At 37.8% G+C, this 13,417-nt stretch overlaps 1 protein-coding gene across 1 annotated transcript; it reads left to right on the top strand.

Annotated features, from left to right (window-relative positions):
- The first annotated feature begins 3,454 nt into the window (after positions 1–3,454).
- LOC120118391 lies at positions 3,455–11,387 on the top strand. Its single transcript, XM_039138427.1, is given in 6 exon segments — positions 3,455–3,962; positions 5,748–6,119; positions 6,200–8,864; positions 9,331–10,923; positions 10,926–11,018; positions 11,185–11,387. Coding segments are annotated over 5 exon segments (4,827 nt in total). The 5' UTR covers positions 3,455–3,818; the 3' UTR covers positions 10,979–11,018; positions 11,185–11,387.
- Positions 11,388–13,417: the final 2,030 nt, after the last annotated feature.

Genomic DNA, 13,417 nt, shown 5'->3' with positions numbered 1-13,417 from the left:
TATTTTGTAAATTTAGACATTGTACCATGCATTTATAAAACTTTTATTTTGATCAAAAAATTACTTTTAAGAACATATTTTGTAGAACGGGAGTGGAAAGTACCATTTGATCGAAGTGGTGAAATCCGATACGACGCTCTAATGGAATATGACTTTGAAAACACATTTATTTTTATATGAGTTTATTGAAATCGTTATCTTTTATTTTATTTATTTTATTTCTTTATTATTATTCTATTTTTATGATGTTGAATGCTTTAATTTTATTTTTATCTTGTTATATTTAAATAGTAGTATCAATGAGGTATGTTCAAAGACAAATGAATCATGATTTTATCCTATGCCAATTTTCGATATAATTTTTTTAGTAATTCAAAAATTAGAATATTCTTTACGGACAAGAAATAGGCGAGATAGCTTTCCCGATGGAGGATTACAAATTTTGAGATTTCTTATCAAGTTAAAAGAATTTTTATAATTCAATTAATACTCAATAAATATATCATAATTTTACTTTTGATTCGAATTTCAAGTTCCACCATTACGACGATGTATAAGCGGCTAAGTACCAATTTTGGGCACGATGGGGTGCTTATCCTTCCTCACGCAAAACCGACTTTCGAACCCCTAAATTTTTTTCCGATAACACAGACCAATTTTTGTCTAAAAAATGATTTTTCTTATGGCTGTCCCTTTTTTCCCATATGAATGGGGTAAGGGGGAGGTAAGATAGTAGGCTGCCCCCAACACCAGGTTGAGAGCAGCTTCCGTAGGAGACCTCCAAATTATGAAATGCCCTCCGTGGGACTTGATCCCACGACCTCAAGGTTTAGAACCTTGTGCTCTACCAACTGAGCTGGATGGTAGTATTCGACCTACCTAACTTAAAGGTTGATGGCGACTTCTATTTAATTTAATCCAAATTAATTAAAAAATCACCAAAATCTTCCAAAATAAAAGTCATAATTATTTTTTTAAAGAATATTTAATTGTTTTAAAAAAAATGGTTATAACTAAACAAGCTGGAGAACTTCTTTCTTCCTCCTTTCCATAAACCCCCTAGTCTTCCCATGATCACTAGAACAAGACTGACTATTATTATAAGACTGAGTTGAACTACTACTTTTTTCATCCCTTGTGATTGCATGAGGGTCAGAGGTGCCACCAACAGGAGCATTTTGTGCCTCCCCATCTTTTAAGTTTGTACTGGCAGAAGCAGGCGATGTTGCTGCCTTCATAGGTACTAATGATGCAGAAGCATGCTTGGTTGTGGTATCTCCTTGAGCAATCTTAACTGAACAAGTTTTGGAGGCAGAAAGTTGGATTAGTCAACTCTTCATGGCAACCTCAGATGGTCCAGAGTGTTTGCTTCCACCATGAGAAACTTCAGAAAGACGAGCTCTAGCAGACCAGGGAACAGCCTGAAATGAACCAGACTTAGCATCCATCTCAACCTCAACTCGTTTTTTCCATGTATCAACTAAACTCCTTGCTTTCTTCTGTATTTCTATGTTCTTATGACTACGTAAATGATTCACAGATTTGCCAATATTACACATTTGCAGAGCTGTAAGATTTACAGGGAGTTTATCAAGAGCTCGGAGTAAGGTTAAAAGAAAATAAACTGATCTATCATCCTTGGGCCCGCTACAATCACCAATCTTCCCTTTGTGAACCTCCTGAAGCCATTCATCAAAGACAAGTAACCCTCTAAGCTGAACAAAATGACTAAGGCAGTCAAACTTATCTGTAGCTGCTATCACACAAGCAAGCATTGACCGGTTGACCAAATCTATTTTCTTCTCATTTCTCTCAGATAACATGAGCTGAACCAACTTCTCAACTCCCGAGAAATCTTCTAGTCCCCCCTTTTCAGCAATTTTTGCAATCTCAGATTCTAAATTAACTTCTGGTCTACCACGACCAGAATCCCCATCATCCATTTTACTATTGCGTTCCCTTTTGACGGGCGCCAAGCCTTGATCACCACGCTCCCTCTTTTTCCCCTTACCCAGAGAGGGAAATGAGGAAGCACTATTTTGTATACTATCTGAGCCAGGTTTTAACTGTGATGTTGATGAAGGACCATTTATCGGCTTTGGAGAACGGCCACCCTGCTGCACTGCTGCATGCATCTCTAAATGCGTCTTATACAACAGTTGATCTACTTCTTCTTGTCGTTCCTGAGAATAAATAAAAATGAAAATATCAACTAAAAGAGTTTGACAGTAATAGAACATATGCCAGAGAATGTGACTCACATCAATAAAATCCTGATCAGTTAGCCACCATAAACACTTGTTTGTAATGTCATAAACTCGCCGACACACAAATGAGCAAATCCCCGATCGAAGTTCAAAGTCTTTAGGAAGGAATGCAACTTTACAAGGATGATTGACTTTCTCCGATGATCTTTTTCACCCCTTGACAATGAAAATGACTGAAGCTAAGTATCTCTCTTTCGCTTGTTTTTTATTTTTTATTTTTTTATTTCAGTTGTTTTTTTTTTTGAAGTGTTTTGATCATATATTCGATCTCACCTTACCTAATTGCATGGTCTTTTTTCTGTAATTATTTTTTTATTCTTGTTGATAATGTGTGATGTGAATGTTCGAGTGTAACACCCAAAACTCGAATGGACATAAAGTGTCACATTGGGTAATCGAAACAACCCTAATTTTAGAAATATGTTTATTTTCTTTTCGAAACATACAATATGATATTGAATTAAAAATAAATGAGAGTTATAAAAATATTTTATAAATTGAAACTATTTGAGACATAATTTAAAATTAAAATAGTACAAACTAAAAGTTATAAATATGAATACAATAATAATGGTCCTATGAATACATATACCCTAAAGCTACAGTGCAATATTATTATTTTTAATTAGAATTTATCTAAATTCTAGTTTTTTACAATTATAAATTTGGATATTTTATAAATTATTTTTTATTTAAGTTTGATTTTAAAAAAATAATATTGTTTTAATTTGGAATTTTTTTAATTAATAATATTTTTAAAATATTTTAAAATCAAGGGTTTTTTTAATTAAAGATTTTTAATTAGCGGTTGATATTTATTTAAATTAATATTTAATTTAATTATTTTTTAAATATAATTTCTTTAATTACAATTTTAATAAATTAATTTTTTAAATTTTAAATTCAGGTTGAAAAGGTGCAACTAATTAGTTACATTTATTTAAAATGAATTTTGTGTTATACAAATCGCGAGGGTGTAGAAAATATTTATTTCACAGTCAATTATCAAAATATTAAATCATTTGAAAAAGTTTATCTACTTAGGATGGATCTCACGGTCTAAGTAACGTAAGGTTGTTACACGCATTTTGTAGAATGTAATTTTTTTTAAATAAATCTGTTTGGGGTTATTTTCGAGTTTTTATTTTTTAAATAAAAACGCTCTCTCTTTCTATCTGCCCGTCTCTGCCCGTCTGTCTGTCTTTCTTTAATCTCTCCCTCTAAAAATCGATAATTTTTTTAATCTCTTTAATTTTTAGTCATCTTTTTTGTTCTTTTATAGATCGAATTGTGGCTTACGAAATCGAACGTGATGGACGGATCTGAGATTGAATTAGATCGGGTGAACATGAGAATCTCGATCGAAGGGAATTAGGGTTTTGGATTTGAGATTCAGGAAAATTAGGGTTTGATTCAGGTTTTTTAGCACATGGTGAAAGGTAGGTTTTTGGGCGGATCTAGGGTTCGGAATCAGTGAAAGGAAGGGGAGGAAATTGAAGATAGAAGTAAGGGGTGGGGGTTGATGGTACTCGAACTGGAAAATGCAAGGCTATGCATGGACGGGGAGGAGGTGAGGAGAGGAAAAAGGCACGGCACATGTGGACACTCCCTACACGTGCAACGGCTGTTCTGAGTGGTGATGGTGGTGCTTCTCTCTCTTCTTCTTCTTCATCTACCGTTAATTTCTTTTCAAAGGTATACCTTTTTAAAACATTTTCTTGAGCTTTGATTTAATTTCATTTGATTCTATCATGGGTTCTTTTATTTTATAGTGTTTTCTCTCTGTTTGCTGTTGTTTTGTTCAGTCGGGTGAGCTGATAAGAGATGTTTTGTTTGATTGATTTGGAGGAAATGAAGGGGTTCACTTTTTCCTTTTGGGAATTTTGAGATGGTCTCTTAACTGATGGTGGAAAGTGCGAATTACTTCTGATTTAAAATGGATTCTGTTGCCTTTGCTTTGAATTAGCTGGAGCATTGATTAGTAGGAAGGCATTTAACTTTTCATCTTTGGGTGGATTGTTTGGCTGAGGTGAAAGTGTAAAATTAGAGTCTGTTTCCTTGGGCCAATTTACATTTTAAAAAAAAATATTTGCGTGCAATACCAGAATGGTTTAGTTATCTTTCAATACACTACAAACTATTCTACAGATGATATGGTTCTTCCATTGATTTGTCTGAAATTTATAATTGTGGAATTCGGGTAGTAGTTGCTTAGCATGCAATGAGCTGTTTCTTCTTTATCCAATCTAAAGGAATTTCCGGACAGAAGAAGTGTTTGGGAGATAATAGATATATTGAATAAACTGTAGATCAATGTATATGTGCCGAATTATGGGAGTTTGCCTACAATCAAGGAGTGATAAGGAGAAGTAATCACCAGTGTTATTGTTTTTCAGAATATAGGAAAAATTTCTGAAGTTAGGACAGCTTGAATCTTGAAACTTGTCAGTAAGGAACTAGTTTCTGGTTCATCATTTTGGAGTCAGAGAAATAATCACGAGGTTATAATTCAAAAATGTGAAATGTTGCCCATATTTTGAACATCTTTGATAAGTAATTTTGCCCATTAGGAAATAGTTTGTCATTTATTAGCGGTGGAGAATTGGGAAAATATTAGTATGTAAAGAAGAAAGTGTATAGTGTTAATGTGGTGGATCAACCTATGCAATGAGTTTTACTTTTCTTAAATACTACAAGTAACAATATATACTTCAAAATCTTTATCTTGAGGCATATACTGGAAGCATTTTATGTTATGCTTTTATTTATGGTTTTGGATGCAATAAATGCAATATTTGATTCTTAACTTGAAAATTGAAATATGCAAGTCCTGTTTCATATTCATGGTTTTAACCTAGACAAGTATGAGTGAGAAGATATATGAGTTTTGTTATGTCTGGTGTTCTCTTGGTAAAATTATGAGGAAATGTATGTAATTAAGAGACATATCTTATTTGTATCATATGATATGACGAAAAATTGGTCTATAGAAATGTTTTAGCACGTTGTCAATGGAACCAGATAAGGAGCATCTTAAAAATAACCCAGAATTTACTGAGGATGGTAGAGAATAATCAAGTTTTCCTTTGCGGTTCTAAATACACGTACGGTAAGCTTTGAGCATATGTGAATTGCTGTAACTCCTTTCTGCTTATAGTACAGTCTGAAATTATGGTTTAAAATCTGTTTAAGCTTTGCACCATGTGAATGTAAATCTTACTGCTGAGAAACGTATTTGTTTCATGAATTTGTTTAGAAGTTAACCGGTAATGCTCTATATGGTTGTTATATGCATCTCTTTCCATACATATGAATCTCAGAAGTCTTTCTTATCTAATGAATCTGTGTTATTGGAATCACAACATATCTGAGTGGTGGAACGACTTGCATTTCTTTTTCATTAGAAATTCCTTTTATTTCTCACTGATAAAATTTGCAAATTCACTACTTTACCTACATTTCCTGTTTTGCACCTGACAGGATGGACGCAGGATCAGCGTTGGTGACTGTGCTCTCTTCAAACCACCCCAAGATTCTCCACCCTTCATTGGAATAATTCGCTGTCTGACTTCTGATAAAGAAAACAAGTTAAATTTGTGTGTGAATTGGTTTTATCGACCTGCCGAAGTAAAGCTTGGCAAATGCATCCTCTTGGAAGCTGCGCCAAACGAAATCTTTTATTCCTTTCACGAGGATGAGATTCCTGCTGCCTCGTTACTCCATCCTTGTAAAGTTGCATTCCTTCCTAAAGACTTTGAACTTCCATCAGGGATTTGCTCATTTGTGTGTCGGCGAGTTTATGACATTACAAACAAGTGTTTATGGTGGCTAACTGATCAGGATTTTATTGATGTGAGTCCCAGATTCTCTGGCATATGTTCTATTACTGTCAAACTCTTTTAGTTGATATTTTCATTTTTATTTATTCTCAGGAACGACAAGAAGAAGTAGATCAACTGTTGTATGAGACGCATTTAGAGATGCATGCAGCAGTGCAGCAGGGTGGCCGTTCTCCAAAGCCGATAAATGGTCTTTCATCAACATCACAGTTAAAACCTGGCTCAGATAGTATACAAAATAGTGCTTCCTCATTTCCCTCTCTGGGTAAGGGGAAAAAGAGGGAGCGCGGTGATCAAGGCTTGGCGCCCGTCAAAAGGGAACGCAATAGTAAAATGGATGACGGGGATTCTGGTCGTGGTAGACCAGAAGTTAATTTAGAATCTGAGATTGCAAAAATTGCTGAAAAGGGGGGACTAGAAGATTTCTCAGGAGTTGAGAAGTTGGTTCAGCTCATGTTATCTGAGGGAAATGAGAAGAAAATAGATTTGGTCAACCGGTCAATGCTTGCTTGTGTGATAGCAGCTACAGATAAGTTTGACTGCCTTAGTCATTTTGTTCAGCTTAGAGGGTTACTTGTTTTTGATGAATGGCTTCAGGAGGTCCACAAAGGGAAGATTGGTGATGGTAGCGGGCCCAAGGATGATAGATCAGTTGATGATTTTCTTTTAACCTTACTCCAAGCTCTTGATAAACTCCCTGTAAATCTTACAGCTCTGCAAATTTGTAATATTGGTAAATCTGTGAATCATTTACGTAGTCATAAGAATATAGAAATACAGAAGAAAGCAAGGAGTTTAGTTGATACATGGAAAAAACGAGTTGAGGCTGAGATGGATGCTAAGTCTGGTTCAAATCAGGCTGTTCCCTGGTCTGCTAGAGCTCGTCTTTCTGAAGTTTCTCATGGTGGAAGCAAGCACTCTGGTCCATCTGAGGTTGCCATGAAGAGTTCACTAATCCAACTTTCTGCCTCCAAAACTTGTTCAGTTAAGATTGCTCAAGGAGAGACGACAACCAAGCCTGCTTCTGCATCATTAGGACCTATGAAGGCAGCAACATCACCTGCTTCTGCCAGTACAAACTTAAAAGATGGTGAGGCACAAAAAGCTCCTGTTGGTGGCACCTCTGACCCTCATGCAATCACAAGGGATGAAAAAAGCAGCAGTTCAACTCAGTCTCATAATAATAGTCAGTCTTGTTCTAGCGATCATGGGAAGACTCGGGGGGTTTCTGGAAAGGAGGATGCAAGAAGTTCTCCAGCTGGTTTAGGAACAGTGGCTAAGATCTCAGGTAGCTCTTCGCGTCACCGGAAATCCATTAATGGTTTCCTAGGGACATCAGGGGTTCAAGGGGAAGCTAGATCAAGCAAAAATTCTTCTTCGTACAGAAATCCTGCTTCAGAAAAAATATCACAGTCAGGTTTAACGTGTGAAAAGGTGTTGGAGCCACCCATGGTTCAGAGTAACAGTCATAAGTTTACTGTTAAGATTCCAAATAGAGGTAGAAGTCCTGCACAAAGTGCCAGTGGAGGATCTCTTGAAGATCATTCGGTCATGAATAGCCGAGCGTCTTCTCCTGTGCTTTCAGATAAACCTGAGCAATTAGATCGTAATATGAAAGAGAAAAGTGACAGTTATCGAGCAAATGTTATCAGCGATGTGAATCCTGAATCTTGGCAGAGCAATGACTTCAAAGATGTGCTGACTATGTCTGACGAGGGAAATGGTTCACCTGCAGCTGTTCCTGGTGAAGAAGACTGTAGGAATGGAGAAGTTTCTAGGAAAACAGCTGATGCTACAAAAACTGCTTCCTCGTCATCTGGAAATGAACTTAAATCATGGAAACTGCAAGAGGCTTCTTTTAGCTCCATAATTGCTTTAATTGATAGTGTCAAGTACACCGAAGCAAGCGAGTGCTTACCAGTTGGAGATGATGTCGGAATGAATTTGCTTGCTAGTGTGGCTACCGGAGACTTCTCTAAGTCAAATTTGGCGTCACCTATTGATTATCCGTTAAGAAATATCCTTCTTATTGAGCATTCTTCCACGGGAAATGATACAGAATTGAAACCTCATTCTGGGGGTAAGATTGTTCGAAATCAATATCAGTCTGCTGATAGTGCAGATGATCCTTATCAAAAGCAGGGTGTTGCTGCTGGTAATTATTGGGCAAAAAATGCAGACAGCAAGACTGGTTCAGCTCTGGAAAATTTTGGAGAGCTGAATGAGCATTTATCTTCATCAAGAATGGCTTTGCCTCAGATTGCGGACCAATGCCTTGAAAATGGTAAATTAAAGGAAGTTATAACTGCGGCTTTAGTCAGTATGTCTGCACGCAGTATGGAGAAAACTACTAATATTAGAGATTCCAAAGAGCATATGGAGAAAAGGTCTTTCGGAGTGGATGATGATTGCAGTGTGGATGCTAAGCAAAAGGGGAGCGCTTCTGTGGTGGATGAAGAGGTCATTGATCCAGTTGTAAAGGTAGAGAAAGAAGTGGTTGAAGGGTCTTCATCTGTACCTTCAACTGAAGTTGGTGTTGATAGCAAGAAAATTGCAACCGAAGGTTCGGAGAGAGGTTCACAGGCTCATCAGAAGTTGTCGGTTGTTATTGGACATTCCATCAAAGAGACATATCAAGAAGCATTGCCTACTTGTCCTACTAAAGATATCACTTTGGAAAACGTTGATGAAGCCAAGCCTGAGAAAGATGTTGAGATTGATGCATCGAGTCATGCCAGTAAAAAACCTGAGTCTGAAGGTAATGGTTCTTTGTTTATTTGTCTTGGTACTTATCATTTTAGAGGCTTAACTATACATTTGATACCTAAACTAGGCACCTTTTCCCAAGTTGGTACCTAAAGAAGTTTGGCTCCTAAGCAGCTACCCGAACTTTAGTTCCATGCACTATTTTGGTACTTTTAACAATCTTTTTTGAAAACTTAAAGGCTTTTTTTAAAACACACACACATGATGTCGCCATCATTGACACATAGTACAATCTGATGTTGCCATGCCTTTAAAAATTATCATCGTTAATAAAAGTACCTGAACACCGGATGAAATTACAGTTCAGGTACCAACTTGGGAGCAAAAATTCTTTAGGTACCAACTTGGGAGAAAGTGCCTAGTTCAGGTACCAATATATTTAGTCAATTTTAAACTTTTATTTTGCATTTTTTTATATCATCCTTAAAATGGTAATTAAATTGAATGTCTTGGTTCAGCTATCACTGCCCAGAAAGGTGAGCACATGCAGGATAACATGCAATGTAGTGAGGGTCATGAACCACCTGGTGGACCATCTCCTTGTAAGGCATCACCAGAACAACCTAAGAAACCAAGGGGGTCCAAGGTGACTGGTGTAGAAGCAGATCAAGCGGAAGAATGCACATCAGTTACTACCGAAACTCCTCGTATAGGTGTCGCAGATACAGATGCAAAAGTAGAATTTGACTTGAATATAGACTTTAATGCAGAGGAGGGGAAATCTGTGGAACCAAATAACTTGAAAGGAGTTGGATGCTCAGCTCCTGTCCAATTAATTAGCTCATTGGCTTTCCCTGTTTCTTCTGTTTCGGGCAGCCTTCCTGCTTCAATTACTGTTGCTGCTGCTGCTAAAGGGCCCTTTGTTCCCCCAAATGACCTACTAAGGACTAAAGGGGAACTTGGTTGGAAGGGATCAGCAGCTACAAGTGCATTTCGGCCGGCTGAACCCAGAAAAAGTCTAGATATGCCTCTGGGTACAAGTAACACTTCCATTCCTGATGCTACTACTGGGAAACAGAGTCGCCCCCCCTTGGATATTGATTTGAATGTACCTGATGAGAAAGTCCTTGAGGATCTTCATGTTACAGACTCTGCACCAGACCTTTCAAACAATAGTGATTTGAAATGTGAACCGGTGGGTTCTGCACCGTATTGCTCCTCTGATGGGCTTGATCTTGATTTGAACAGAGTTGACGAGCCTGCCGATTTGGGCCACTCTAGTGGCGGTGGTCGTAAAATAGATGCCCCAATGCATCATGTAAAGTCGGCATTTCGTATTCTTAATGGTGAGGCAAGTTTCTGCAGGGACTTTGATTTGAACAATGGACCTACTGTGGATGAGGTGACTGCTGTGCCATCACAATTTAGCCATCATAGTAGGAACAGCAACGTGCTATCTCAAGCACCAGTTTCTGGCCTGCAGATAAGCAATACTGAGATGGCAAAATTCTCGTCATGGTTTCCTGTAGGGAATACATTCTCAGCCGTTACTATTCCATCAATTTTGCCTGATAGGGAACAACCTTTTCCAATTGTTGCAACTGGTGGACCTCAAAGGGTGTTGGCCCCCCCTACTGCTTCCACCCCTTATGATTCTGATATTTTCAGGGGATCTGTGTTGTCATCTGCACCAGCTGTGCCCTTCCCATCTACTCCTTTCCAGTATCCTGTGTTTCCCTTTGGACCAACTTTTCCTCTTCCTTCAACCAGCTTTTCTGGCAGTTCAATAACTTATGCTGATTCATCTTCTGGTGGGAGGTTTTGTTTCCCCCCAGTCCATTTGCAATTGTTGGGACCTGCTGGTGCAGTTCCGTCCCATTACCCAAGGCCTCCCTACGTTGTTAGCCTTCCTGACGGCAGCTATAATAGTGGTGCTGAGGGTGGAAAGAAGTGGGGAAGGCAAGGTCTAGACTTAAATGCTGGGCCTGGAGGCCCAGACATTGAAGGAAGAGATGAGACAGCACCTCTTGCATCTAGGCATCTGTCTGTTGGCAGTTCACTGGCCCTGGCAGAGGAGCAAGCAAGAATGTATAACGTATCAGGTGGGGTTTTGGAAAGGAGCTTGAGGGAGGATGGAATGGATACAAGCAATCTTCATGGCAGTAGGAATCATTGAATATCACCGTCTAGTGGCCCATTAAAGCTTGTGAGTCATTTATGTTCCTTCTGAGCTCTTTTTGGCAAGGCCTTTATTTTTTTCTTTCCCCATTTTTTAATTTCCGTGCCCACTCTTGATATGGTGCACAGGGAGAGAAATGATATTAGAATTATGGATTTCTTCATTGACCAATTTAATGTTATTTCTTTTTCAGTTCTTCAAGGACGGTCATTGGCTAACCCCCAGATGTCTTCTAACCTGTGTTCTCTTGAGGATGGGTGGTAAGTGAGCCATTTGATGTTGTTCATAGTCTGCAACCCCTCCTTTTCGATGTATAATCTGTACTGTAAAAGAATCTGTTCGAGGTATTCAAAGCTTTGTTCCTTGAACCTGTTCTGGATAAAGATCATTTTCCTCTTGTAGATATCATAACTGATGGAAATCATGCCCTTATGTTGCCCAGACATTAAAAATTGGTGCCCATACTGGTTTTTATGGAGCTTGCTTTAGGACAAGTGAAACATTTAAATTTCACAATTTCAGAACTCAGACCAATATACTTATCATTTTACACCGTCAAAGAATGGAAAAAGGAAAGCCTTGAATGAAGGCACCTTGCTGAGATTAGATTTTATTGACTGCATTATATTGAAGCCTGAAGTTCAGATAAACATTACTCAACAAAAGGAACATTCACTTACCATGTAGGTGCTCCAGCCATTAGCAGGAATTATGTTTTGAGAAGGAGAAACAACAACAGGCATGTAGTTTTGGGTTTTAAACGTGGGCCAAAAACAAACGGTGCCCTAGGCAATGACCATGTGAGTAATCCACCAGCATACGGCACACCTGTCGGTGGCAAAACTGATGATCCCGCAGGTCCATTTACAGCTAAGCCAGCCCCAGGTGAAGCAGGCTGGGGATGGAACTTGCAGGCAACTCCAAATTTGCATGATCCGGTCCTCATGAAACAAGGACATGATTTTTCATCCTGATAAATATAAAGCTAGCATGAGACTACATAAGGTCAGGCAAGCACATCAAAGAAGAGAGAAAGAAAGAACCTGACGCATAGGAAGACCAAGAATGTTAAATGTAACAGGTCCAGCTCTATTTCTGTCGTTCGGATGATGATATTTACTTGTGGATCCATATTTGCAAGCTCCTGTCTTTAAAAAGTACTGCAGAGGAGGTTTATGAAAACTTCTAAATTAAAAGCTTTATAAAACAAATGCTTTGTTAGTCTTGATCACAAAAATATATAAAACAAAATAGAGAAGACGGAGAGAGACAGCTTAGAGATAATGTCTAAACAGTTTAGCACTATATGAAACATATCAACGATGACCCTGAGCTACAACATCAGTTTTCTTTAGAAGAAAGAAAAAAGAGTTTTGCATCACTTCATCAGGTTAAAAGGAAACATTAGCACACTAGTTAGATTAAGATTATAGTCCCTGCTGTCCACTGGTAAAACATCATCATTAACACTACACCACCCAAAATAGAAACAATAGCAAAATGATGACTAGCACAATCAGAAAACTCCATGTCCACATATCATGTTAACAGTCTTGGACATGTACACAATATCATGCATGCTATGTATTCCACAGTTCAAGTGAACGATTATTCATGCAATATTCATTTCCCAAAAAAATGTTCCTAATTAAATAACATCTATTTGCATAAACAACCACGTTAGGTGTCTTCCCTTTTCTTAGAGAGAGTTAGATATATACCCCAGCAAAAAAATAGCAACACAAATATATACTAGAAAAGGCAATTTAGATCACCGATCTTAAGTGAGAAAGTAATAATACCCCACAGTCTGGTTGTCCAACTCTTTCAGGGAGTTCTTCCTAATATTGGCCACCCTGCACCAAAAAATAACATATTCAACCAATACATTGTTGGATCATAAACTTGATCCATTATGGGAGCCTAAACCCAAACCCAAACTAAATTGATGTCATTACTTAAATCATTTAATTAAAGATGTCATTTCTTACATCATTTAATTAATGATGTCATTGCTTACATCAATTTAGTTAGGTGAGAGTTAGATATTTGTTGAATTTGTAATGGTTTAAATTAGTTTATTTGTGTGGTGTAGGATTGTTCTTGAGTAGTATAATACCCCTTCCCATTTTGTTTTAAGCATCAAGAAAAATTAAGAGCTCTAAGTGAGTGAAGAAGCAAAGTCTTATAAGAGTGAGTTGTAGTTCTTGTTTTGAGTGAGAGTACTCTTGTAATATTTGTTTGAGTTTCAATAAAAGTTGTTTGTGTGAGTGTTTTATTTCCAACAAAGTGGCATCAGAGAGAGTTGGAAAGATCGAAGGTATCGACGAGAGGAATACGACGCCGCCAGAATTTCTCAATCTGAGTTCTGACGCACCGCCACGCACCGCCGGAAGACTGCTGCCAGAAATCGAGTTGATCACCGA

The sequence above is a fragment of the Hibiscus syriacus genome, unplaced genomic scaffold (assembly GCF_006381635.1).
Source record: "Hibiscus syriacus cultivar Baekdansim isolate YM2019G1 unplaced genomic scaffold, ASM638163v2 tig00110328_pilon, whole genome shotgun sequence".
Lineage (NCBI taxonomy): Eukaryota > Viridiplantae > Streptophyta > Magnoliopsida > Malvales > Malvaceae > Hibiscus > Hibiscus syriacus.
This window is presented reverse-complemented; position numbering and strand designations above follow the sequence as displayed.